The following is a 27,989-nucleotide window of genomic DNA, read 5'->3' as shown; positions in this document are numbered from 1 at the left end:
GTCTGAATGGCCTGCCATTTTAAGACCAACTTAAAGTTGATCTCAGTCTTTGTGAAACACCGATGTTCTCATTACCTTTCCCTTGCGGCTTCTGGGTTTGTCTCGATGATATCAGGTAATGTCAAGATACTTGGTCTTCTCAATGGCTCATTTCTCTTCTCAATCAGAGTTTCGTCCTCTTCCTCTACCTGTTCTTGGCCATCTAGAAATGGAGAGACAGAAAGAAGGAATATTAATTAATAGCTCACAATAATGCGCCTAATACTTTATTTCAAGAGCGCATCTACATATTATTAACCCGGTCTCGGATTAGGCTTGGAGAACGATGCACATTCTCCGCTCCCTAGGGAGCATTCCGGCAAACCCAATTTTACATCGCACATGCTCATCCAACCACATTACTTTCACATCCCCACGCAAAAGCAATTACCCTGGGTGGAGAGTGGCAAATGTTAGATTAACGTCTTGCCAAAGACATTAGTGCCTTGTCAGGACCATACCACTGAATATCTGGTTACGTTCTTCTGGATTCATCCAAAGCATTAGTTCTTTTTACAATCCTTTTGAGACAAAAAGATTTCTTTTTAATTTAAAGCACATTCTGACCATCTGTATCTTTTTGTCGTACATATCACTTTTATAACAACATTTAAGAATGTGGTTTTATTTCCCTTTCTCTTTCTTATGTTTCTCCCCCCCCCCCTTTTTCTCTCTCTCTCTCTCTCTCTCTCTCTCTCTCACTATATTTCCCTCTTCTTTGACTACTACTACTACTATTTTTTTGTCAAAAAACGGTTTAAAAAAAAAGAGTCAACCATAGATTTCAAGATTTTTGTGTCTGTCCCAAAGGGCAATACAACATTTTTTTTTGGAGGTTTTACACTTAAATTCAACTTACTTGTATTTCAAGGTGTTTTTGTTTCAGAGCCTCTCTCTCTTCTTCTTGTTTCTGTCTAAGTGCTCTGTCTTCTTCATCCTGTCTCCTAGCTCTCTGTACGTGGTACTGTGCCTGGCTTAGAAGATCAGCGCATTGCCTGCATTCAAACACAAATGATGAAGATGATAACGATGGTGGTGACGGTGATAACATCAGCTTGCATGTACTCTACCAAGCACCAGGGGGTTGTTTCACAAACTTTGTCATCGGTGACAAATGACAGTTTTAGTTATAAGCTAGTGAAATCATTGCTTCTGATCGTTATCAGCAGATTTGTCACTGATTTTTGTCATTTGTCATTGAATAAAGGCTTCAGGTTACCCTCCCTTTCATATTCAAATAGAATCAAACAAATGGCCGAATGGGCGGTCTGGACTCACCTTGCCTCTGTTCCAGCCTGTGACAGATCAAATCTCATCCTATCTCCTGACTTACTGAGGTACGTGAAGTACCTCTGAGCAGTCTTGAGCTCCGACACAGCACCTAGTACGGTCTTCAGGTTGGACTTCTCATCACGCAGGACATACATGGCGATACGCTGCAGGACCAGTGAGAGGTTGTAGGTTATCAGGCTGTCATGCGGAGAGACACGCTTGGCCTAGTCAACAGAGAATGAAAAGGGATAATAATGATGATAATAATAATATTAAGCAAATAATTACCCTTGGTGAAGGTGATGGGACAAACTATCACTTCCGAGGCGATCTGGATGTATAGCTTTCTTTCCAAAGCGAAGCTGAGGAAAGATAGCGTATTCATTCAGATCGCTGAGGAAGTGATAGTTTGCCATCGCCTGAAACAAAAGGTGATTATTTGCTTTATATTCCACATCAGAAGCATTTCACTTCTTCCGTCATTTTAGAGCAACAAGTCATCAATTAACAGCTAGCAAATGGTGTACGATACATAATAGCACCCGTGCTTAAGCCAGGGTAATTATCTCCCTTTATACAACACCTACTAAGATTCTTGCAACCTCATTGGTCAATTCTTAATCACATGACATGCGCTAAAAAGTAATATTGAACAGCATCATTCGCCAGGCGTGCAATTCTGTTTGATAAATTTGCACCAACGCACGCTGGTGTCACTAACGATGTACAGAGTATATTTTGAGGTAAGTGACGTCACCATGCAATAGTGCAAATTGATCAAACGAAATTGCACTCTGTAGACACAATAAACATACGCATGGCGCATTGTAAACGCATGGTATTATCATTTGGGGGGGGGGGCAAAAAGAGCATTATCACCTTTATAAGACAGTTATATAAATCATCTAGGTGTTTTTTTCTTGGGGGTGGTTGGGGATTGTTACCTTGAGCAATGTCTGCCTGCACTCCTTGAGCTTGCCAGTCTTGAAGTACGCCCTCGCTAGAAAGCTCAGGACAGTCGTGTTGTGGAACTTGAAAAACTTCTTGATGCAGTTCTCATACTGATGGAGGAAGGAAAACAAATGTAAAGCTCAATCAGGTATGAAATCCAAAATATCATGTAAACCCTTTAAAGATAAAGACCAGTTATGGTCATGCGATTGCATTGTGAAAGAAACGTTGTGGAATCGATCAGAAAAGGTTGATTATTTAGCATATACACCTGTAAGTATTGGTGTGTACTGCAAGGTTCTGGAATCATCAAAATGATAAGAAATTTGGCCCAGTCTTGGTCGTAAGTTACAAGCACTGTACACCGAAAGATGTATATGGGACTACGCGACACGTGCACGATATCTATCAGGTCCAAATAGATATGATAAATTAAATGGTACCTTTAAGATTGAATATACCAGCTTTATATTTGGCAGGCAATATTTCATCTATTCATGTGGAGATCTCAATCCAAGGTATTCTTCAGATTAATTCTTGCTATCTCATGTCTCATAATTGTGTGGAGACTCTCTTGGCTTGAGAAAGTCCACAGGTGGATGAAATCTTGCCTACTTGAATTTAAAGTTGGTAGAAGGTACAATTTGGGGACTACCTCAAATTGTTCTGGATTACAAAATGACTGCCAAGCCATTCTAATTCCAATGCACCTACATGTATATACAGTCAAACCTGCTTTAGCGACTACCTGTCTACAAAGACCACTTTTTTTTTATTTTCCTTGAAAATGGTTTCTCATTGAAACATGTACTAAAGAAACCTCTACATAAAAACCACCTGCCTATAAATACCACTTATCTTGTCTCCCTTGGGTGGTCTTTAGAGACAGGTTTCACTGTATATCATTCATAAAATATCTATTTCATACATCACATATTAAGACTTTCAAAACACTTTAATTATGATTGAGTACATAGTATGGAAGCTATCTATAGTACAGATATTTACTTGATGACACCTCAAAGAAAATGAACCCCTCTTTAAGATCGGGTATCTGACTGGAATACTAATCTTTACCTCTCTAAACAGATAGATCCTTGAAATGGTGAAGAAAAAAAGCAATATAAGACATTTCTGATAACTGATTTTGATATATGCATCTATGGTTTCACAGGAAAAGTTGAATTTTGAAAGCAAATTCAGTGTTGCCAATTTGAATACTGACCATTTGTATGGCACTGATGTACTGCTTCTGCTCCACATAGATGTGTGCTAGGTTCAGCCAAACATCAGATACATCAGCCGTAGCTTCTCTCACCTGCATAAAAAAAAAAGACGATTGGTTTTAAAGGGATCGTTTGACAATGTTAAATCTGAGATACACGGCCCTACGTGTTATCAGTTTCTGTGATATGGTGTAATATTATATGGTGTATATGGTGAATAAAAAATTGCGCTTCAAAATGATCAAGAAGTGCCTCAAAAAAGTAAAATTCTTTGAGTGACCGGTTTTAACCATACATATAGTGTTATGAAGACCATTTGGCAAACAAATTTGTAATTCCAATCATAAATATCTTGATAATCAGACATGCAATCGGCTTGTAAAAGTCATGGGGTTCCTGACTGACCTAAAGGTTTAAAATTATCATTGCAGCATGAGCTAAATCCAGAATTTCGATTCAGAATCTGCGACAAAGTTACCGGATCCCTTTAAATTATGCAAATTCTCCATATAGCAAATAGCTGCCCTTGAGTGGTATATCAGATATACTGCATTCAACTTGCAAATATTACAAGTGACTTTGACGTGTGCAATATTTATTTTAGCTGAATGCAATATATCTGATATACCACGAAAGAAAGCCAAAATTATCATTGTACATCAAATATCAAACTATCATCAGTAGTAGTAGTAGTAGAAGTAGTAGTAGTAGTAGTAGTAGTAGCACCATTATCGTTACAATAAACTACACAGAATGAAAGCTCACAAATGATATGTCATCTTGACTAGGACTCAACCTTCTCTTTAGAGAAGACATCCCTAGCCTCTCTGATGTCGCCTTTCATAGCCAGGACACATCCAATATCATTGGCTGCTTAGATACAACGGTAGTAGTAGTAGTATTAGTAGTAGTAGTAGTAGTAGTAGTAGTAGGTGATGGTGGTGGTGGTCTTGGTGGTAGTTGTAGTAGCAGTAGTAGTAGTAGTATGTAGTAGTATTAGTAGTAGTAGTAGTAGTAGTAGTAGTAGTAGTAGTAGTAGTAGTAGTAGTAGTAGTAGTAGGAGTAGTAGTAGTAGTAGTAGTAGTAGTAGTAGTAGTAGTAGTAGTAGTAAGTAGTAGTAGTAGTAGTAAGTAGTAGTAGTAGTAGTAGTAGTAGTAGTAAGTAGTAGTAGTAGTAAGTAGTAGTAGTAGTAGTAGTAGTAGTAGTAGTAGTAGTAGTAGTAGTAGTAGTAGTAGTAGTAAGTAGTAGTAGTAATAGTAGTAGGTGGTGGTGGGGGAGGTGGTAGTCTTGGTGGTAGTTGTAGTGGTAGTAGTAGTAGTAAGTAGTAGTAGTAGTAGTAGTAGTAGTAGTAGTAGTAGTAGTAGTAGTAGTAGGTGGTGGCGGCGGCGGTGGTGGTCTTGGTGATAGTTGTAGTTGCAGTGGTAGTGGTAGTAGTAGTAGTAAGTAGTAGTAGTGGTAGTAGTAGTAGTTGTAGTAAGTAGTAGTAGTAGTAGTAGTAGTAGTAGTAGTAGTAGTAGTAAGTAGTAGTAGTAGTAGTAGTAGTAGTAGTAGTAGTAGTAGTAGTAGTAGTAGTAGTAGTAGGTGGTGGTGGTGGGGGAGGTGGTGGTCTTGGTGGTAGTTGTAGTGGTAGTAGTAGTAGTTGTAGTAAGTAGTAGTAGTAGTAGTAGTAGTAGTAGTAGTAGTAGTAAGTAGTAGTAGTAGTAGTATAGTAGTAGTAGTAAGTAGTAGTAGTAGTAGTAGTGGTGGTGGTGGCGGCGGTGGTGGTCTTGGTGGTAGTTGTAGTTGTAGTGGTAGAGGTAGTAGTAGTAGTAGTAGTAAATTATTTAGTAAACTTACCTGTGAGAAGACGTCCCTGGCCTCTCTGATGTAGCCTTTCATAGCCAGGATACATCCGATACCATTGGCTGCGTAGATGTTTCGGCTATCGCTTCTCAAGACTTGTTTGTACCGAGCCAGCGCCCTCTCCTGATGACGCTTCTCCTGTAGTAGCACAGAAATACAGATACATTCCATCATCAAGGAGAATCTTGCTTCTGCACAGGTTAATTATTTATTTTGTTGGTGGGTGAGCAAGAAAACGTTTACTCAATATAAAGTATGCTCGTACATTAAATATGCTTCGTGCTAAAAGGAAATATTTGTGAATGACAAAGAAATCGTCCTACACACCTTTGTTGTGCCTTGTGGGTTGGCCCAATGCAAGAAGAGAGCAGGCCCGTTGCACAAAAGTTACCATTGATGGTAACTACCATGGAAACCTTGATTTCGATTGGCTTTTGAGCCCTGTTACCATGGAAGTTGCCATTGATGGCAAAGTTACCATGACTGGTAGTTTTATGCAACGGGCCCAGGTGTGATATTGTTTATTGAGAGCCAGAAGGGCTTTAACTCTGTGTGATGGTATAAGACTTCATGCTCTTCAGAAGCAGAAGGGGAGCAATAGACTACTCTGGACGAGTCATTCTACAAACCGTTGCTTTGCCTCTGATTGGTTGGTAGAGGGTGTGAAGCCAAACTTATATTGTCCAGTGGAAGAAGGGAGCAAGTATCATACACACGACACTTCATTCACAAAGGAAACAATTACCTATTGTGAAGAAAATAATAATAATAATAACAATAGTTATAATATTGGACATTTATATAGCGCACACATCAACCATCCATGGTGCTCAAGGCGCTCCAACTATTACCCCGGCTTTGCTAGGCAGCCGATTCGGCGCTCACAGCATTCAAGGAATTCCTTCCCACCCATTTAACACCTGGGTGGAGAGTGGCAAATGTAGCTTAATATCTTGCCAAAGGACATTAGTGCCGTAGCGGGACTCGAACCGCAGACCCTGTGATCCACAGTCCGACGACTTATCCACTAGACCACAACAATATCCCTTTACAAATGAGAAAAGTCATTGTACGCACCTTTTCTTTGTCCCTGGTTGGTTGGTAGAGGGTCTGTAGCCACACATTGCCCAGTGCAAGAAGGGAGTAAGTATCATTCTGAGTGGCTGGTTGTTTGAGGATCCTCTCAAACTTCTTTTGTCCTGGACCCCATTCTTGCTTGCCCAGATGAAGGTTGCCAATCAGAGACCAGGCATCAGGATGATCCTAGCAATTAACAAAACATTCACTTAAAATATATCAATCACCTAAAAAATATAGTTTTATAGCTAGAATATATAGCCAACCTCAATTTACTTTTCTTGGCAGTCTATAGGTTTACAGGTATACATGTGCGCAGGTATGAGTGGGTCGGTAGGAATTCTGTGCACAAGGTAACTTTGGGCTTGGTTTAAACACATGGGCCCGAATTCACAAAGGAGGTTTAGATTTAACCCAGGCTAAATCTAACCCTGGTTTATTTAGCCCAGGCTAAATCTAACCCACGGTTTAAACCTCGCTCGGTATTCACAAAGCGTGGGTTAGATAACCCATGGTCTAAATCTAACCCACGGTTTAACCCACGGTTTAAGCATGCCTAAGAGAGCAAAAATAAACTGAGCATGCGCAGAATTGAAGCACTGAACTGAGCATGCGCGCTCAGTACACTTGGTTACTCCACCTAGTTCACCGTCGTCTGCTAAGTCCAGATTCAGTTGTATTTGGGCTATTACTCTTCGCCTACAAGTAGAGACTGAAAACCGACCGATTCTAAGTTGAGATAAGACTTTAAACCACTATTCACATACTAAAACAGTTCTCTTACAGATGTCCTCAAAATATTATAGAATTTCGCATAAATTACCTCAATAATTCCTCACTATCGTTGTTAATTTATGGCCTATAATCGTCCGACATAATTATGATCAGCTGGGCATCACAACACACTAAACATCGACAGTTTTCGAGGAAGAGTCCACAAAAAACTTTTGTAAACGACCCTTATACCAGAGTGAAAATTTTCTATGATGTAGTGTTCATTTTAGAGCTATATGATCACATTTTCGTTGATTGTTATGATGATTTTAGAGCGTAGGTCACACTTTAGTTTAGCAATTAATCAATCCGAAGTAAGAGTAGACTCGTGTTATATATAGCGTAGACTCCGTAGAGGCAGCGAAAGCGATCGATGACGTTTAGTCCAGAATGTGTTGATGATGTAGAAAGAAAGGGCTGAAAGGTTACGATAAATACTTTCTGATAGAAAATACTGGCATTAATGCATAAAATGCATAGATGTATTGAGAAAAAAAAACCGGGCTTACTGGTCACATAAAATAGGAGGACAGCAAAAACAAGGCAGTCTTGACATGTGATAAAGAATTATTAGGCCTAATTTGGGGGGGGGGGGGGGGGACATTAATTGTTTTCTTAGGGGATGGGTTTTTTTTTTTGAGGGGGGGGGGGGGGGGGGTTAATTTTGTTCTTAATTTTTCATAGGGGGAAGGGGGCATTAATTGTTTTTTAGGGGGGTGGGGCTTTACTGGGGGTGGGGGTAATTTTGTTTTTAATTTTTCTTAGGGGGAGGGGGCATTAATTGTTTTCTTAGGGGGGGGCATTAATTTTTTTCTGAATTTGTTTATTTGCTGTATTAATTCTTTTCTTAGGGGGGCGTTCATTTTTTTTTCTTAATTTTTCTGCTTTATTGAATTTCTCAAGGGAATAGTGATTTAAACAAAAAGAAAAGAAGTTTTTTGTAAATTTCGTCTCTATTTCTCACTCTTTCACCTTCCTTGTTTTTGTTTGTTGTCTCTCTTTTTTTCACCAGCTCTCCACCCCACCTCTCTCAAATATCTTTTTATTTCGTTAGAACTCCCATTTTTTTAATCCCTCTCGTACCCCTTTTCTTTCTCTTTTTTCTCCACCTCTCTCTCTCACACATACCCTTTCTCCTTCTTTCTTCATCTCTCTCTTTATCTTTTGCTCTCTCTGTGTGGGTGTTTGGATTTAGCGAAACATACCGAATCCATTTTAATTCATGGTGTGTACTGGGTAATTATAAGTAATAGATAACAGCAAATGGTATATTAATAATTAAACAAGATAAACAAAGTAGGTCATTCACTTGTAAAACGTTTACCTCCTAACTTAATGATTTCACGAGAAAAACCACACCATCAAACAAGAGAAATTTATATTTAAATATTGACGATTTAATATGGATAATCAAAACAAGTATTCAAGGTTATTGACGAAGACAATATTGAAGTCGATAATGATGTCAGTGATGATAATGATGACAGCAATGTTGTCGGTGGCGATGGTGATGAAGCAGTCAAATAACGATTTCAGTGACGATGTTGATAATGATGAAGATGATGACGATTTCCCTTTCAAAGTGGTTGGTACCTTTTGCAAAAATGTTTTTGGGAGGAACTATATCAACCATTAGATTTCAAATCATACGGTCTAATTGTTTCAGACCACAGTACTGCATGGGTGTACGTTTCGTTCAGAGAAACTAAAGGGTGAACCAATTCCATATCGGTCATTTAATTAGTTGCATTAAAAGTAAATGGGGAGCATCTCCAAAAAAGGGAAAATTTTCATTTCATTAATAGAGTATCTGTTCTTCCTATTAATAAAATACAGTGCTTGATCTCCACCAGGACTCCTGATGTAGACACGAGTCCTATCAATTGCACCTAGAAAACCTGGCAACCTGCAGTATTGGTAGAACTGCTGCTGTGTTGCTTCTACTTCTTCTCTTGATGTTGGGAACTTCATGAATTGTTTCCTTCTTCTTGCAAACGCTTCTGACATGTCTTTGATGACTCTGCATACAGAAGACTGTGAAAGTTGTGCCTCATCACCATGCATCTTTTGGAATGACCCTGTAAAAAAAAAATCCTTTTAGTGAAATATCAACTAGTACAATTTCTTACAAGTTACATGGCCAGATCAAATTCTCAAACTGAGAAATGTTTAAAGTCCTTAAAATTGTAGAATAGATTTTTTTATTAAATCAGGGCTGTCAACCCTCTTGCATTTAGAGGGAGTCTCATGCCACCACGCCCTTCCTCCCGCTTTGATGTAGAATCTCCCGGTTTATGAAAAAACTCCCGCAAAATATGGTAACCGCAATTTTACCCTTTTACTTTTTCGCTCAGCCCAGATTAAATAGAAATTTACTAAAAATTAAATAAGGTAAATTACTCACCAACAGCATAGAATCGAAGTGCTGTCACTACCTGTATAGGTATTGGGTCGTTTCTGTCTGTCGTCCTCCTCAGCTCTTCATCCACCAAGTTGATGAGGTAGAGCGCTGTCTCTTTGGAAAACCAGTACCTGGTCCGAAATGACTCATCATCATACACTTCAAAAGGGTTCATGGGTCACGAAGGCCTCTCTGAGGTCTGCCTATCAACTCTCTGTTCCGATCAAGCTGGCGGAGATGGTGAATATATTCAGCCATGCTGTCTCTGTCACAACAAAATAGAAAAAAGTGAATTAAAATTAGAACATGAAATGAAAAAATATCATTCATTGTTTATCAAATAAATCCTATGATATTACATGTTATGCATTCTTAGTATTGTAGACAATCTGATTTTGAATAGCTTTTGCAAACTCTAAAAAAAATATTAACGATACTTTGATTGCATTAAAGAAATGAGTGCTATTGATTCATACTATTGGGCAATTAGGAAAGATGATGTCACTGAACCTCCATAAGAACGTAGGGGCCAATTCCTGTCATGTTTTGTTAAAAATCTACTCATGCTTGATAAAATGAAATGAAATTAGATACATGTACATGTAAATTAGCATTAGATGTCCCATGTGAAAGGTTGAATTTGACTAAGATTACATGTAGATTAGGAAGAACACACATTGATTTATTGGCTATTTGCTTGCACAGATTTTAAACTTGCTTCAAAATTCAAGTACATGTACAACAATGTATTGATGTAGACTCTAACAGTAACAGTTAGGCCTAGACATGATCATGATGTAGACTAGACCTAGTATAAATTTGTAGGAGTTGAGTGTAGAGACATTCGACAGTCAGTACTAGAGTCTAGTCTAGATCTAGATCTAGATGGGCCTAAAGACAAAGTTAGTACCTCTCATTCAGCTCAGACTTGTGTTCGAACTCAGTGACGGTGAGACACACAAACACTCAACTTCTCAAGACACAACACAACAAACCATCGGCGCGGGCTTGGCATGAATTTATGAAAAGTAGTTTTAGAAAGGTCTAGATTCTAGACCACATAGACTAGATTCTAGATCTAGAGCCTGAGGTCTATACCGGTAGACCCTACGGCCTAGGTACTAGTTCTAGATCTAGAAAGTCTAGAGTACTAGACTAGATATCTAGACCTAGATCTAGACTAGACCTAGATCTAGACTAGATCTAGGTCTAGACCCTAGGTCTAGATTTTGAAAAATATTAAATTCCATTTCAATTTCTAAATCTAGAATAGTCTAGAATCTAGTCTAGATCTAGACTAGACTAGATCTATCAGCTAGGTATAGATTCTAACTTAGATCTAACTGTTAGACCTCTAGATTTCTAGATCTAGATCTGCATCTTTTACAATAATTTACAAAATACTTTTAATAAATTCATGCCATGGTTTGGCGTGCTTTGACTAATTTCTTGAGACTGAGGACTAACGTTAGATCTAGATAGATCTAGGCCTAACGTTAGATCTATCATCTAGCCTAGGCCCACGTCGTGTTTGCGTGTCTCACTGCCACCGACTTCGAGCTCAAGCTCAGGTCTTATTCAGTCAGTACTGAGTGTCAGTGTAGGCCTAGTAGTACTAGAGACTAGTCTAGATCTAGGTATAGACCAGGCCTCTGTATATAGTAGCCTAGATCTAGACTAGACTAGTAAAATCCATCAGCGCGTGGAAGAATTTTCATTTTCATTTCGGCATTTTTCGTTCTCCTCCGTTAGTCAGATGAGAAGCAGCATCAGCAGAGGCCAGAGCAGAAAATACAAATGGAACTGTCGCTGACCCCCCCCCCCCCCCCACCCCCCCCCCCCGGAGGAGGCCAGGAATGTCTCAAATGTCATGATTAACATATTTTTCTTCCCGAATCACACAATTGTGTGGTGTTATAGGCCTAACTAATTTTGTATTATTAGCTGGCACATTCGCAGTTATTGCGAAATTGCCTTGCCTCGCAGGATTACATAAACAACACAACACAAATACACACGCATGGGTCCGAGCTGCGTTAGGTTCTGCGACAATGTTCGCAAAGGCTGTGCAACTTACGATGAAGATTATTATTCGTGCACTTTTTACGCATATAAATCATGTTCAATTGGGCTTCCATTGTAGCAGAACTGAGAACATGGTACAAATATGTTGTGAATAACTAAAAATACTTACAATGTAGGCTATCAAAGTTGAAAAAACAGCAACTTTGTGAAGGTCTCTTCACTTTGTTTCACCACAAATTTGTCAACAAAATTTGTACGGTCGTCTGCGCTAAAAAGCCAAAGCTCGCTGGTATGACGTCATATGACGCGTTAAACCGTGGGTTAAACCGTGGGTTAGATTTAGCCCGCTGTTTAAACCACCCTTCTGAGCAGGCTAAAAATATGACGTAATATGACGCGATTTAGCCTGGGTTAAATCTAAACTTCCTTTGTGAATACCAAAATAATGACCCATGGTCTAAAGCTTGGGGTTATGACGTATTATGACGCGATTTAGCCTGGGTTAAATCTAAACCTCCTTTGTGAATTCGGGCCATGAGGTGTAGCCGAGTGTGTTTTAGACCTGCCGAAAGTTACAGTGTGATCAAAATATCAAATAAAAATATCTAGCAATATCTCTTTGTAGAAGAATTATTCAAAGTTCAAATAACGATAAAGGTTTAGCCATGTCAAATCCGTTACATTAAAAGTAAAACATGTTTCTCGGATTGGTACACTTTTAAGATAAAGCCAAGTTCTGGTCATGCGATTATAATGTGAATGAAACTGTTGGTAAAACAAAGCTGATTGGTCTATTACTGACCTGATTGATCTGTAGAGCCTCTTTGAACCAATCAAAGCCTCGTAGATTTGACCTCTTTCTCTCGCCATGCACCCCAATCTAAGGTAGCCTGTAAACGGAGGGAAAACAGGAGTAGTAAGTACAATCCTTTTACAGTTATAAGCAGGCAACTTGACACCTATTCATTATTCTTTTTTAAAAAGTACAACTTTTAAGCTTCATGTAAAGACGAACTGCATGATTCTGGTAGTAACAGGAAAGTTTTCATAGATTCCGGCCAAAGTGAAATTGAATGTCAAAGACTACAATTAAAGGACATATGCTACACAGCATTGAGCGAAAAAAAGAGAGTAAAGAAAGATAAGGAAACTCAGCCAACTTGTCCCAAAAGAGTGTCAAGCACAAGACAACATGGATTAAATGCATATGGTTTCCAGCAAATTCTTGTTTAATTAGTTACATTTACATTTTGCTGGTCAAAACAAGCAATCTACTACATGATAAATACTTCAAAATTACTTTCTTTTATTTCAAAATTGCAGTTCCCTTACCAGGACCCCATCTTATAAGAAGTTGCAATTGTTCTGAATTTATCACAAGTCGGCCAATCAAGTGCAAACTTAAAAATCCCTATCTCTTTAGTTGGAGATGTTATTGATGTTAGGTGCCATTGAGTTGTCTCTCACATAAAGCTGTTTGTAAAGTTACGCATGACTTTACGAATGACTTAAATATGAAACGCCAAATCGGATGCTCAATCTTTTTTAACTGCATCAACTAAAGTTGAACTGTACAGATGTACATTAACATTCTAATTATAACAAACATTTTTAATGCAAAGTTTATTTTTTGCCATAATTTAATTGAGGTTATTGGAAATATAATCACACTTTCTTAAACAATCAGGAAAAACTGTTGGCATCTTATCTGGCACTTCATATTCATGCGTAACTTTACGAATAGCTTATGAAACACCCCCTGGTGACCCCATGAACAAACCCTCTCAAGGATACTCTGTCCTGTGCAAGGATGCACATCTCTCTTTAAAGCCTTTCTGCACTAGTTTGACCAGGAGGGATTAGACCTCCCTGCGTGGTCACTGACAGGTGGCTATCTCATCAACTCAGCTCTCAATTAACATAAGAAAAGGGGACCATGTAATGGGGGATCAACTTGAACCGCTTAGGCATTGTTGGCTGTATAGTAGCTACAAGTCTCGATTAGATAATGACTTGTCTGTTTCTTTGGTGACACCTTCTATCCATCTAATCCCTTGCCTTCCTCTTCTCATTTTACCCTCCACTCTGTGAAGCATGATCTACTGCTCCATACCAACCCTTTGATCTTACAGTCTCTGTTCCACAACCATGGTACGGAGTACAGACGTGTAAGTGATGTCAAGTTGTGATTAATTCAAAACAAGCGTACATGTTTAGAATCAGGCCTACAATTCCTGCTAAGCTTTAAAGTGACTCGTTGACAAGGTTGAAGGTCGATGGAAAAACTGCATAGTTTTTGTATGAAATGTTACTTATTATATTCCTTCTACTGTATTAACCCTCCAACATGCATAAAAAACCTGACAAAATTATCAAACCACATAGATATTCATGGTTTTCTTTCAAGGTACATTGTGTGGCACCCTCTTACAGTAAATTCTCCTAAGTATTTTTTAAATTTTCCCAACCATTCTTTTATGAAAATAAGACATAAAACAGGCTCTTGAAAATCTTTCAACACTTAAATGTATGGAATGGTATATAGAGCCAATTGATTGTTTTGTGATGATTTTCATTCACCTCAAATGTTATTAACTTGTGACAATATAGTTGGGAGAATTAAAGAATCGATCAGATCAGTTTTTCCCAATTAGTATCATTAAAAATGGTCTGTTTTCACTCAAACTTTCAGATGATCTTTAATTGTACATCTACCATTGAAGTCACTACCTTAGCACCATTATCTCTCATCTGAACAATGTTGCCAAGTTCCTTTAAAGACTTACAATCAACGTAGTTTGGATGTTCTTTCAAGATTTCCTTGTAGAGTTTGACAGCATTCTCCATGTTGTATTGGGCCTCGTGGAGACGGGCGAGGTTAAAGGACGTTGTCACGGAGATAGAGTTGTAGTACATCTCATCATGCTCCCTTTCTCTTTTGGAATGTTCCAAAGATGCCTCGTAGTAGCGCTACAGGGTCAATAAGTAAGATGAAGTAGTTGCAAGACAAGAGTGTACTGGAATGGCAGATATCAGAGATGTGTTTAAAAAATTGTAATCAACCTCCAAACTAGGAGAAGATACCTGGGGGAGGGGGGTGTTTCACAAAGATCCTGAGTTGAACTTATCTCTAAGTTGGACTTAACAATTATGGAAAGCCATTAGCACCTATGAAAATATTTTGTAAAAGTTATTTTAAAACGCATAAAATGTTGATTCAAATCATTCATATTTTCCATTATCAAGGAGATTTCATGTTCTTGATGTAGAATTTATAAAAAGTCTAAAATAATTGAATTTTCGATTTTGAATACATTTTATTTTAAGATTACAAATGGCTTTCCATAATGTTTAAGTCCAACTTAGAGTTTAGTTTGACTTAGGATCTTTGTGAAACACCCCCAGGATGGATAGATTACCTTGCCACATCTGAATAAACCTTCCTGGGGTTATCCCACCTCATGGGTCATTCTGATTGGTGGATAATCATATCACTAACAGCTTGGATATTAGTATCCACACTTAGGAGCTCCATTACTGATTGACCAATCAGAAACAACTTCCAGTGACATAACTCTCTGCCTCAACTAGCTATGGGTACAGCGTTTGGTCCAGGGCCCCATTTCACAAAGCTTGTCATCAGTGACAAATGACAGTTCTTGTTATAAGCTAGTGAAATCCTTGCTTCTGATTGGTTATCAGCAGATAAGTCACTGATTTTGTCATTTGTTATTGAAAAAAAAGACTTTGTGAAACTGGTCCCAGGAATTTAGTTATAAAATGGGTTAGTGTAGGAAATTAACCACAGAACAATTGTCCCCGGGCCCCCAGGCCCTCCACTCAAGGGTCAGAAGGACCGCATGCGTGTTCCCAAAATGTCCGGTAAAGGGGTACTTTTCACGCACCAAAGTCCGGCTCGCAGTACACAAAAATCTGGCCCGTATTGACATTACACACCAGACTTAGGGGGTGTTTTCAAAAGGAGGGAACATGCATACGCGTACCCTAAATAACACTGAGTGGGGGGGGGCAGGGCCACATGTCAATGAACCCCGCCCTGGACTTACCTTGGCTTCCTGTACGTTACCCAGGCGATAGTGAAGAGCGCCCACGTTGTTGAGGATCTCTGGAGGGACGTCGGCTTGGACCTTGTCTTTGAGAATCCTAGTAGCAGTACCATATGCAGAGAGGGCAGTCTACATGGTGAGGAGACCAGAGGAGAAAGAGTAAGAGAGAGATTAGAAATCCTAGCTATTTCATTCAAGGAAAAGTTATTAATGAAGAGAGGGCAGTCTACATGGTTAGGAGACCAGAAGAGAGAGAGAGAGAGGGAGATTAGCGACCCTAGCTATTTCATTACAGAGAAAGTTACTAATGTGAAAATATATCCTACCACAATCCAGAAAAAAATTCATGTTTCTTTTTGTATAACAAATAGCATCTGCAAAATACATGCAATCCTGAAACAAAAGTACTTAATTGCAAAGTTATTGAGCAAAATAAACAAAGCATTCCATGATAAGGCAGGACCATTCTAGCTATATAAATCGTCTGCCTGCAACACTGCCTGATGTCTACATATCCATTTCAGCATATTTCAGGGTACACGGTTTTCAGGGTATTTTGTTTACATTTGGCAGGCTTATACCACAACATTAAATCAATTCACAATGATTTTAATCTGTATCTTCGCACGGTCACCTCTACATTAAAGCTGTGTCTTACATATTCTAGATTTATCGCGGTCATGTGGATAAGTCACTGGGCTTGTGAATCACTAGGTACGAGGTTCCAATTACTTCACAAACGTCCTTTGGCAAGACATTAATCTACATTTGCCACTCTCCACCCAGGTGTAATAGGGTATCTGATATAATTGAGTACTAGACTCTTTGACAGCTCTCTATAGCTAGTTTGATGTCTAAGCACTATGAATGTCACAGCATGATAGATGTAAGTATTATAGAAGAAGCCATTGTCATTACTATTCACAAAAGGGCCCTGTTTGATAAAACTTGTTATCAATAACACATGCTAAATATCTATCACATATTTGCCCTCGGCTAATCAAATGCCATGATTTTCAGTAGCTTATAAGAGTTATTGTTACTTGTTATTTATATCAGGTTTTATGAAACAGGCACCAGGTTAAATGACAAAGATGTTTGTTATTGACCCACCTGTACATCAGTGATCTCTAGAATCTGAGCGAGCTCAATCCAGGCCTCGACGTCATCGGGAAACTGCTCCACGACCTTTTGAAGGTGACCTTTAGCGATATCTCTCTTCTCTTCATCTTTAGAGTTTGAGTAGAGTGAACCGAGGATCTTCATTGTCTCGTAGTTACCGGGTTGAGCCTTTAACACCTTCTCAAAACACTGAGATGCCTGTGACGTACAGTTAACAGCAGAATTATACACATCAATTGTAAAATGCGTATTTTTTTTGTGTTTGAATTAGGGCCTTTGTTAAATACATTTAGATGTAAGCTTTAATACGCCACATTCTCAAGAAACATTAATTGAGGCAAATCAATTTCTTCACATACTTACAAAACCTGATACAGTTTTTGTCTATAGAAAATGGTTTAATATATGCAAAAGAACATGTATTCATCAACTCGACTAGAAATCTATTTACAAAAAAGCATACAAAACATCTTCCTCTCTAACACTCTTTGACTGGTAACTAGGATATTTCCAGTTTAGTATAACTATGAAGAAAGCAAGAATTGCTTGGAGATGAACAGTTTTAACTTTCTCATACAATTGAATGGAGCTGCAAACTGCCTCTTATCATCTTAAATCCACAACTTCTTCCATTAGATACAACCTGCTATAACAACCCCCCCCCCCCCCAAAAAAAAAGGGGGGAATCTGTGATCACTTGCAACTCATGAAAATTACTTAAGAGTGTTTAGTGCTCTTTTCTTTTTAAATTTGTAATCTTTGCTCAACTCTTATAAACCACAAGTAAACCAAATTTACTCCTGAAGGAAATCCCTCCCACGGTAGTTTGGTAAAAAAGAAAGAAGAAGAAGAAGAAAAACCCTCTTACATTCTCTGTGTCTCGTCTGTGAATGTACATCTGACCAAGGCCAAAGTGGGGCAGAACAAAGTTTGGGGTAGCATACGTGGTCGCCTGATAGTAGTACTGGAAGGCTTGGTCATAATCACCCTAGGAAGAGAAAATGACATTTCCATGAATTTAGAGGATAATAATAATAATATATCTTGTTTATCCAGGGTAGCCTCATCAGTATCAATACTGTTCTCCCTGAGGGCCCTGCAATCATATCATTACCTCAGCTTCAGAGGCTAGACAAATGATTCCTCAATAATTATTTTCCATCTTATAATGTAAAACCAGAAAGTACTGGAAAGCCTGGTCATAATCACCCTATGAAAAGAATATGACATTTCCATGAATTTAGAGGATAAGGTCTGAACAAATGATTCTTCGATAAGATAAATACTGGACAGATGTAAAGAATCATGCCTCCAGCACCACATTCAGTGTTCTCAGGGTTGGTACTAGGGGTAGTTCAGAAGAAAAAAAAATGCTTAGGTCAAATTCTTTTCTGACAAGGGTAATAAATATGCCAATGTACACTCTTACGTGACTCGGTAAAATTGTCTCAGATTCTGAAACAAATCCTGGACTTAGCTCATGCTGCAATGATAATTATAAACCTTTAGGTCAGTCAGGAACCCCATGACTTTAAAGCTAAAGACCAGTTATGGTAATGCGATTGCATTGTGAAAGAAACATTGTGAAATCGATCAGAAAAGGTTGATCATCTAGCATAGATGTACTGCAAGGTTCTGGAATCATCAAAATGATAAGAAATTTGGCAAAGTCTTCATAAAGTTAGAATCACTGTACACAGAAAGATGTATATGGGACTACACACACGTGCGCGACACATGCATTTGTATCTCTCAACAGGCGAGAGATACACTAATTTACCAAATATATCAATTAGTAGGCGGTTTTCCGTCAACATTTTTATGAAATATTCAAAACATATTCTTTCACATCATTGGTAATAAGAGCTTCCATTTCATTTTTTGAAATTGGGGCGTTTCCAATACTGGTCTTTACCTTTAACAAGCCGATCGCCTGTCTGATTATCAAGATATTTATGATTGGTAATCAAAGTCAAATTCTCTGTTTTCCTAACAGTTTTCATAACATTAGTCTATTGGGGAAATGAGGCACCTCATGATCATTTTGACACGCAATTGTTTAGGGCTTCAAAATAACACCATGTTTCAGACACTGATAACATGTAGGGCCATGCATCTCAGATTTAACATTGTTAAACGATGACTTTCACCTGCTAAAATTATTTGGTCCTCTGCTAAGATGCAACAAGGCCAGTTCACTCAATGTGGATCAAGGTTAAACAACAGTCCGCTGAGAGCCTGGGTGAAGGGAGGCATAAATAGTGCTGTGTCCCCAACACATCACTAATGTCCTTTGGCAAGGCATTAACTTAAATTTGCCACTCCATATGCAGGAGAAAAATGGGGTAGGATGTTGAAAGCCTTTGTGTTAGTAATTGCCATATGCCCTCACAGTTACCACATGGTAGGAATACTCCCCAGGGAGTGGAGATGGTGTACATTGTGCGTGAATGAATCCTATGACCGGGGTAATAATGTCTGGAAAGCGCTTAGAGATGGTATTTCGTATTAAGCGCTATATAAATCCAGATTATATTATTAAATAGTTTGGATGTGTAGTAGATACATACCTGTACATGGAATGATCTAGCTAGCTGGTAACAACTCTCTGCTTGTATAGCTTCATTCTCTGTACCATGTAACGCATGGAGAGCAAGATGCTGTACCTTCGTATAGTCCTGTCAATCAAATACAAATTTATTAAAAGGTCTGATTAAGAAAATTGCAAACAAATTCAAGTAGCCCTAATTCAGATGTTAATGAACATCTGCATCTGTAAGATATTCTTGTTCAACAAATGAAGATGAAGAATGAGAAACATTGAGGAAGATTGAGCTCTGGATGTCAACTGTAATCTCAGGAGTCAGGCCTGCAAAGTTTTGACAAGCACGGTCAAGATGCCTCTTCTTTTGTGTTTCTTGTGATTGTCTTATTTTCTTCATTGTTTTAATTTGGCTGTACAAGATGAAAAATCTTATCACCATAATTTATTTCTCTCTCCATCTCTGTCTCTCTCTCTCTCCCTCTACCCCTCTCTCAGTCTTCTTCTTCTCTTTCTGCTGTTTTCCCCCTTTATATGTTTGTCACTCTCTCAGTCTTATTTTCTTTATGTATCATCCTCATCTTGTCATCCTGCTACTGCTTCTTATTTGTTTACTGTCATTTTAAAAGTTTGTTTTATTGTCTGTCATGTTTTTCTGATTCCCGTTATTGTTTTCAAATTTAAGTTTAATTATTATTGTACGAACCTACACCTAACAAGCATTGCTTTCAAGAAGGTTTTTTTTTTTTCATTTCCTGTAAACAAATAATTTTGCATAACAATGACTAAAAAACAATGTCAAAGATATTGCAATGCTCATTTCTGTTATATCATTACATTTTTTATTGTCTGTCACTCTTTATCTTATGTGAAAAGAAATGAAAAATAAATGTGCTCTGTATAGAGCGACTACTACTACTACAACACTGACCTTCTTAAAGAAGAAATGATTAGCTAGATGATTAAGGACCATTGGATTGCCAGAGTCAATGGTGTAGGCTCTGCTGAGTAGTTGGACACCCTTCTTGATGGAGTCTGGAGCCTTCCCATTGGCTTCAAGGATGGCTAGACCCACAATGGCTCCAACACAACGAGGGTCCAGCTGCAAAGCTCTCTCAAAGGCTAGTCTAGCCTTGTCAGGCTTACCCAGACGCACGAAGCAGTGGCCCATTCCCAGTCGCACAGCCGCTATACAGGTAAAAAGGATCCAAAGAAAGCATTGAATATTATTGTATTTTATGTTGGATAATTTTTCATTTCCAACAAAATACAATATAATAAAAAATAATACATGTATTAATTTTGATAACACAGGGAAATCTCAACAGCATCAATGCTGTTCTTCGTGTGGGCCCTGAATTATTATTATTATTATTATCACCTCAGCAATTGCCAGGAACCATTTACACCTGGGTGGAGAGTGGCAAATGTGGATTAACGTCTTGCAAAAGGACATTTGTGCTGGGATTCCAACCCTTAACCCTTGTACAGATTTTTCCTGTTCATCAGCTAGTTTGCAATGGTAAAAAAGAATGGTCTTAAAACTGTTGAAAAGTGATGTAAATGTTGATTTGAATCATACAATTCCTTCAGCGATTTGTTGGTCAGAGGAGAGAAGAGGAGTAATCGAACAATGTATTGATTATCATGCATAGCTAGAGGCATCAGAGGAGAAACCAAATCATATTGATATATATATATTGAATATAGATTTATATACCAATGAACCTGTAACACACAACAACCAATCCAAAACAAGTATTTGATATATCTGTTGATGCCCTCTAGTGGCTAAATAGTTGTATTCATTGTTGATCCCTTGAATTGCATGGATGGATGAATGGAGGCAGTACACTACATACCTGGGCAATTAGGGTTTGTTCTGAGAGCTTTCTTGTAGTAAGCCAACGCTCCTCTCCAGTCCTTCTTGTTGAATGAGATGCACGCTTTACCTGCACACCAAAAACAAAAACAAAAACAAAGAAAACAGAACAAAATCATTAAAGTGACTTGGTAACATTGTTGAAGGTTGATAGCAAAAACTGTGTAATTTTTTAATGAAACGTTACTTATTATATTTTGTTTACCGTACTAACCCTCTAACATGCAAAAAATCCTGAAAAAATTCCCAAACCACAAAGATATTCATGGTTTCCTTTGAAGGCGTCACTGTGCGACACCCTCTAACAGTGAATTCGCCCAACCAATATTTAAATTTTCAGTTTTTCCCTATTTGTATCATCAATAATGGTCTGTTTTCACTCAAACTTTCAGATTATCTTTAAAGGAATCACACTAAGAAGCAAAAGTGTTTTGAATTGATGCAAAACTCATATCATTGCGAAGGGGAAGCCTTACTGATCAAATACAACAACTCTCCTCTGCAAAATATGTCTAAGAAGGGCCTTGAAAAATTGCATTTTACGCCTTTCCATGATATCTATATGATTTCTCAGCAAATTATTTGTGTTTTTCAAGAGAAAATCTTTCCATACATGTGTAATTTGTTCTAATTATCAGTTGTTAGTGAATTTTCTTTGTGTAGCTCCTTTAATTGTACATCTAGCATTGAATTCACTATATTAGCACCATTTTCTCTCATCTTAACAATGTTACCAAGTCCGTTTAATATAGGCTTCCAGGAAAGATGAATTTGATCCCAATTAATTATTGAGCTGTCCATGTTCTACATCAACAGGTGTGTGTACAAATTTTGCCCTTTCTACTCATGCATCTGGAGAGTGTTTCACAAAGACTGAGATCGACTCTAAGCTGGACTTAACTATGGAAGGCTGGTCATACCACTGGTTGCTCTCACCATTATGATCTTTAGATAATATTTTTTCCTTCAATAACGGATTATTAATTTTAAAAATGTAAATTCTGTAGTTTTGGGACCACGATTTGTACATCCTTTCAGAGACCAATGCCAGTAAATGGTGAGAGCAAACATGAACGGCCTGCCATAGTTAAGTTCAACTTAAAGTTGTTCTTGGTCTTTGTGAAACACCCCCCTGAGATATTTCTTAGGGCTCCGATGCTAAACCACAAAATGTGAAATGACCGTCTTGAAGGGTTTTTGAAAGCCCCATACAAACATTGCAGTATGATCCCTGAAATGTCTTTAATGGGCAGGTATCAGGGCCTGAAAACAGACATCTCTGAAGACAGAATGAAACAAATGAATTCATTGATGTAGACTCCTAACTTCTGTGAAGCAACACATTCACCAGCAAACTCTAATTTATCAACAACAACAAAAAGTAAGTAACATAAAGAAAGAAAAAATAATAAAGTCATTGATATGAAATTCTTACTATCGTGAAGCAATAAATTCACCAACAAATTCTGATTGTCAGGCAGATTAATGTCTGATTTCAGGTCGACAGTCCATTGCCTTCTGTATAATAATAATTTCTTTCTTTTGTTCAGAACTGACACACTTTCCAGTTTTTTATTCAATGAATTTTTAAAATTTTGATATATAATTTTTAAAGCCCCACTGCACTACTTATAGCTACTGGCGCCCTCTATATAGCAAACAATGCCTACTTGGTAACTGTTGGTCCCCCATGGTCCCCTTTTTCTTATGTTAATTGAGAGCTGATTTGATGAGGTAACTACCTATCAGTGACCATACAAGGAGGTCTAATCCCTCTAGGCCAAACTAGTGCAGATAGGGTTTAAAAACTGGGTAATTGTGATTTACCTAGTAAAGCTGGAATGTTATTAGGAGCTTGGTTGAGAACAAAGTTGAATTGAGCATCAGCCTGGTCCATTTTATCCCCTTCGAGAAGACAGAAACAAGCACGTCCCAGTAGATGGTTCTAGGATACAAACACAAAAATAAATGACTTACTGTAAATCTCTGTGTATAGGACACACCTTTCTTCCGCCGAAAAAAAATATCAGAAGTCTTTAATATACACAGGTACAAGATAAATGATAAATATTTTTAAGTGTCAATTTATGCCTGGCAATGTCTACCAGCTCATCAGTCATACATGGTGTGTTGACTCACCACTCGGAAACTAGAACAACATTACCTATATGTCCGGATTTCTGGTTGGACTTTGAGGAAAAATTTTCTGTCATCTTTAATTTTAAAAATGACATTGTTACTATTATTTGTGACAAGCACAAATTGGCGCCATTAACTGCACCTCGCAGTAAAATAAAGGTCATTCCCTGCGTGGGTTTTTGAACACTGCCTATGGAGGCGGTATCTTATACACAGAGATTTACGGTACTCCTTTCAAACCAAGCACTTCCCATGGAAAATGTCCGGTCTGAATGGACAGTGGGTAAAACTTCGGTCAAAGATCAATCATCACACAGATTACGTGAGCCTTACTCTCGCTCCTCTTTCTAATATGTGTACATGTATATCCATAGGACAGCAATTTATAATTTTTCTGGTTTTTAAAATGTAATTTTACATTCATTGATAATATTTCTGTCATGTAAAATAAAAAAAAACATTTTAAAATATTTTATAATGACATTAAATACATGATTTTCTCTCTTTGTTAATTTCATATTAAAAAAATTAACAAGATATTTAGCACTGTACACATCTGCCATCCTGTATTGGCAAGTGGCCGGAGTTAACAGCTCTATAGAATCTTTGTTCTTCTCCTTACAAGCCTGTTGGACATACCGTAGTAAAGTATTAAAAAACCCTGTTCACATTTACCTGATCGTACATGACGATCCTATCAGCCATAGTGTATAGGAGTGTGGCCTGTGTGAAGAGCTCTTTCTTGGAGTCTTTGTTCTTCTCCTTGCGAGCCTGCTGTACATAGTAAGCTGCTAGGGTATCTAGAGCAGTCATCTGATCCTTCTCGTTGCCTGAGTAATCCAGGTTGGCATCTGCCTGCCATGATGCAAAGATCTTCACAAAGTCATCAACGCTCTCCTTCTTGTAGTACTCCAACTGTGAATAAATTTTTACAAAAAATAAATAAATTTTTACATTTCAAGATGCAAGGATTTTCCACGAAGTCAGACTTGGCCTGCCTATGTGAAACATTTTTCAAGTTTTATTCAAAAATCCCTTAGAATTTCAGATCTTATCAAACAATGTTAATATTTTCATGAAAACTTAGGCTTTGTTCACAATTGACAGACTAAACACCACTATCAACAACAACAGAATTAAACTAGATGGAATTCGACTGCGTGCAGTCGAAAATGATGCCTCCGTCATAGAGCAATTTTACAAACCAAAACAGAAGAAATTTTTCGAATTCAAGTTCAATTGTAATCCATTGACAGGTTCTCAGAATATCGTGATTACAAGCAATTTCTCATATACATATATGACCCTTTGACCTTTGACCTTATGAACCAAGAATCTACTCAGTTCATTGGCTCTGCAAGTAACATACATGACCTAATTTTGGCAGGAATCCATCAATCGGTTCTTGAGATAACGCGATCACAAGCTGTTTTTGCATACATAATGTGTGCTGTGGCCTTTGACCTTTGACCTCATGACCACTAAATCTAATCAGTTCATCGGCTCTGCAAGTAACATACATGACTTAAGTTTGGCAGCGATCCATCATCGGTTCTTGAGATAACGCGATCACAAGCTGTTTATGCATACATAATGAGCCCTGTGACCTTTGACCTTTAACCTCATGACCCCAAAATCTAATCAGTTCATCGGCTCTGCAAGATACATACATGACCAAAGTTTGGCAGGAATCCATAGATTGGTTCTTCAGATAACGCGATCACAAGAACGGGACGTACGTACGTACGGACGGACGGACAACCCGAAAACATAATGCCTCCGGCTACTTCGTAACGGAGGCATAAAAATATAGAATAAGCTTGACATAAATGTGTATCTAAAACCAACATACTTCTCATATCAATACATCTATAGGGGCCTTTGCTTTGGTAGTCTTTTATTGCCCTTCATTTTGTTTCTTGTCCATTTTTTTTGGTGGCCGTTAACCGAGTCAGTTGTGAGCGAGGCATTCATTCTACTAACAAGCTTACCCCAAGTTCTAGCCATGTCTTGAGTGGCGCATTCTCTGATTTCAAGATTGTCAGGACTTCCTCCCCATCGGGCAGCTGCTCCAAGTCCAATTCAATCACCTGGATGGAAGAGATAACATCAAATCTTACACTATCTCAAGGGCAATCCAACCCTTGTAATAAGTTGACTTGAATGAAAGCAAAAAAATAACAGACACAGAATGGCAAAATGTTGAAATGAATCGGACCAATAGTAAGGAAGTTATGATTTTTTTTGATTTTTTTAATTTGAAATATGAGATTACTAAGTCTGTACGAATCTGAAATTGGTAGTTTGGTCAGTGGAATGTGACGTAGACGTGGGTAACTCTCCCATTTGCAGTGTTCAAAAATATCATTAATGTCTGTTTTTCTCGTAAGTTCCTTCTCTCTTGGGGCACTACTCAAAATATGTTATAGATATCATATTACTTTAGGTCCTCTAAAAAGAATAGACCCTCCTGAGCCATCAATTTTTGAAAAATTTAAATTTTAGTCATTTTATATGTTGGAGCAGATTGGAAAGTAGTCAGGCACTATATCACATGCCATTACCGCTTCAGCCAATTTGAAGTTCCCATACGTTTACTGGTAGTGATTACAACTTTCAAACATTCATTCAACTTTCTTATATTTAGTCAGATATAATTGAAACTTTCATCAGTTTGCTTCTCTAATTTTCTGCTTTCTTTTGGAGAAGTTGTCTATTTGGGTTGGATTTCCCTTTAACATTAACCCTGGACCTAGACAGAAAGCTTCAGTCTCTGATATTGAACAGTTGTTCCACAGAGACTACATCTAGCCCCACTGAAAGACTGAAGCATGATAAGCATCATTGGGTTAGTGAGTGTTCGTGTGTGATTGGCGAACTCATTGAGCGCAGTAGCTTAACAAAAAAAACAGACAGATTAACTAAAGTACATTTGTAAGTCCTTATATTTGTTGTTTTACAACTACTTACTTTCTAATCATCATTGTTTTCTCAAAATCAAACTGTTAAGTCTAGATAACGACAAACTAAGGGCAAAATTTTGCCAGATTCCAGTAAAAATCGCCAATTAATCCCCCTTGTGCATGCGCCAAGGGTTACACTTGTAATATGGGAAAGGTTGACAAATGAATAACAATAACAATGACTTTGTCTTCTTCTTTTTTATAAATAAAATTCCAAAATTCCAAAAAGTCTACAAAATGATATAGAGTAAAGGAGCCGGTTTTCGGCCACTTAAGACAAAATCCTATTTTTTGGACCCTTTACTTCCTATTTATTATCATTTTTTGTTCAAATCATGAAGCAAATATTATTATTATTTAAACAAAACAAGAATCCCAGAAAAAAAAATCACGAATTGCCATGACAATATTCATTTCAATTTTCACTGTTTCGGAGTCAGTTTTCGGCATAGCGTACCAGTTTTCGGCCGCATGTACAAAGTCAATAGGAAGCGCGCGCACGCGCCGTGTGTTTCCGCGCTGATCTATAGCACTAGCGGGCGGAGCAGGTATCCCACGCCGGAGCTCCCCGGAGCTCGCCAGGCCGAAAACTAGTACTGCGGTGATCGGATATTGGAATCTGAATTAGACAGAGATATCGTGTGTGCGCTGCGGTGTACGGCTGCATTGATTTAATACATGCGATGAAATACTTTTGAGCTTGCGACCAGCACAAAATCGGGCTCTAAATCTGAAAAATACTTGAAATAAAGCTCATTTTAAGGTACCCATATTTCTTACAGACATGCGTAAGATACTCGATTTTTCAGATTCGGGTAGCGGGACCGCCGATTACATCGCTAAAATGTGATATTTTAGGATATATTTTTCATTGCAAATGTGGTTCTTCAGTGACACTGGCATGGTATGGTATGTGTGGGATATGTGTTATGCTATTATGCGATGTATTTTAGAGGGATTTTACCTTGCATCCAACCAATCGGCCGAAAACTGGAGCTGGCCGATTACCGGCTCCTTTACTCTAGATCTAATGCCAATGGATTTGTTATTCCCTTGACCTTGTTCTGCAAATCATAACTTAGTCTCATTAGTTGATCGTTTGGTGCAGGAATTGGCGAATATAAATACATTCTGGATTTTGCTTACATCACTCTTCATGCAGGGTAATTTTGGTGCCAATTAAGGCTAGGTGATATCAATATTTATCGCTTGGCACTGGCTATAAATTTGTACAATGCACAGCGTTACACCAATTCTTACGGGTGGGCATACACAACACACTCTGTCTGAAATGACATGGACAGAGCCATCTGTTCCAGACAAAATCACTCTCATCTCCTTTACTTTCTCATCAATTACAATAAACCTTCAAATCTAAGCTTCAAGATGGTTAGTAAAATGATTTTATAAAGATTTTGACTTACCTCATCCGTGTCCCGGAGAGGGATTTCCACAAATCTTGGGCCAGAAGACAGCACCATTTTGAGCGTTTCGATCCCAATGCCAAAACTGAATTTGTTAGATCGCAAGCTGGCGCGCTCTTGTTCTGCTGGTTAGTGTCCCTTCCCTGGTAGTGTCCCTTTCTATAATGATAAATCCGAACCGAGGGGGACAGTTAAAAAACAAATACCCCCACCCCCCCCCCCCCCCCCAAGAAAGTTCATCAG

General features: G+C 38.2%; 1 protein-coding gene and 1 long non-coding RNA gene across 2 annotated transcripts; both read right to left on the bottom strand.

Moving 5' to 3' along the window:
• Window positions 1-75: 75 nt before the first annotated feature.
• LOC594565 (RNA polymerase-associated protein CTR9 homolog) lies at window positions 76-27,861 on the bottom strand. Its single transcript, XM_030989135.1, is given in 20 exon segments — window positions 76-202; window positions 899-1,034; window positions 1,318-1,535; window positions 2,256-2,372; window positions 3,488-3,580; window positions 5,325-5,468; window positions 6,408-6,593; window positions 12,410-12,444; window positions 12,447-12,497; window positions 14,394-14,577; window positions 15,675-15,803; window positions 16,788-16,994; window positions 17,665-17,784; window positions 19,367-19,474; window positions 20,270-20,526; window positions 21,201-21,290; window positions 23,048-23,165; window positions 24,035-24,274; window positions 25,351-25,449; window positions 27,747-27,861. Coding segments are annotated over 20 exon segments (2,607 nt in total). The 5' UTR covers window positions 27,804-27,861; the 3' UTR covers window positions 76-184.
• LOC115925400 lies at window positions 8,557-12,136 on the bottom strand. Its single transcript, XR_004064688.1, has 3 exons — window positions 11,777-12,136; window positions 9,586-9,847; window positions 8,557-9,259 (listed from the first exon to the last, which is right to left on the bottom strand). It is a non-coding gene; the product is annotated as an uncharacterized LOC115925400 (long non-coding RNA).
• Window positions 27,862-27,989: the final 128 nt, after the last annotated feature.

The sequence above is a fragment of the Strongylocentrotus purpuratus genome, unplaced genomic scaffold (genome assembly GCF_000002235.5).
Source record: "Strongylocentrotus purpuratus isolate Spur 01 unplaced genomic scaffold, Spur_5.0 spur5_scaffold_18, whole genome shotgun sequence".
NCBI lineage: Eukaryota > Metazoa > Echinodermata > Echinoidea > Camarodonta > Strongylocentrotidae > Strongylocentrotus > Strongylocentrotus purpuratus.
The sequence above is the reverse complement of the archived record's forward strand: the minus strand, read 5'-3'. Positions and strand labels throughout refer to the sequence as shown.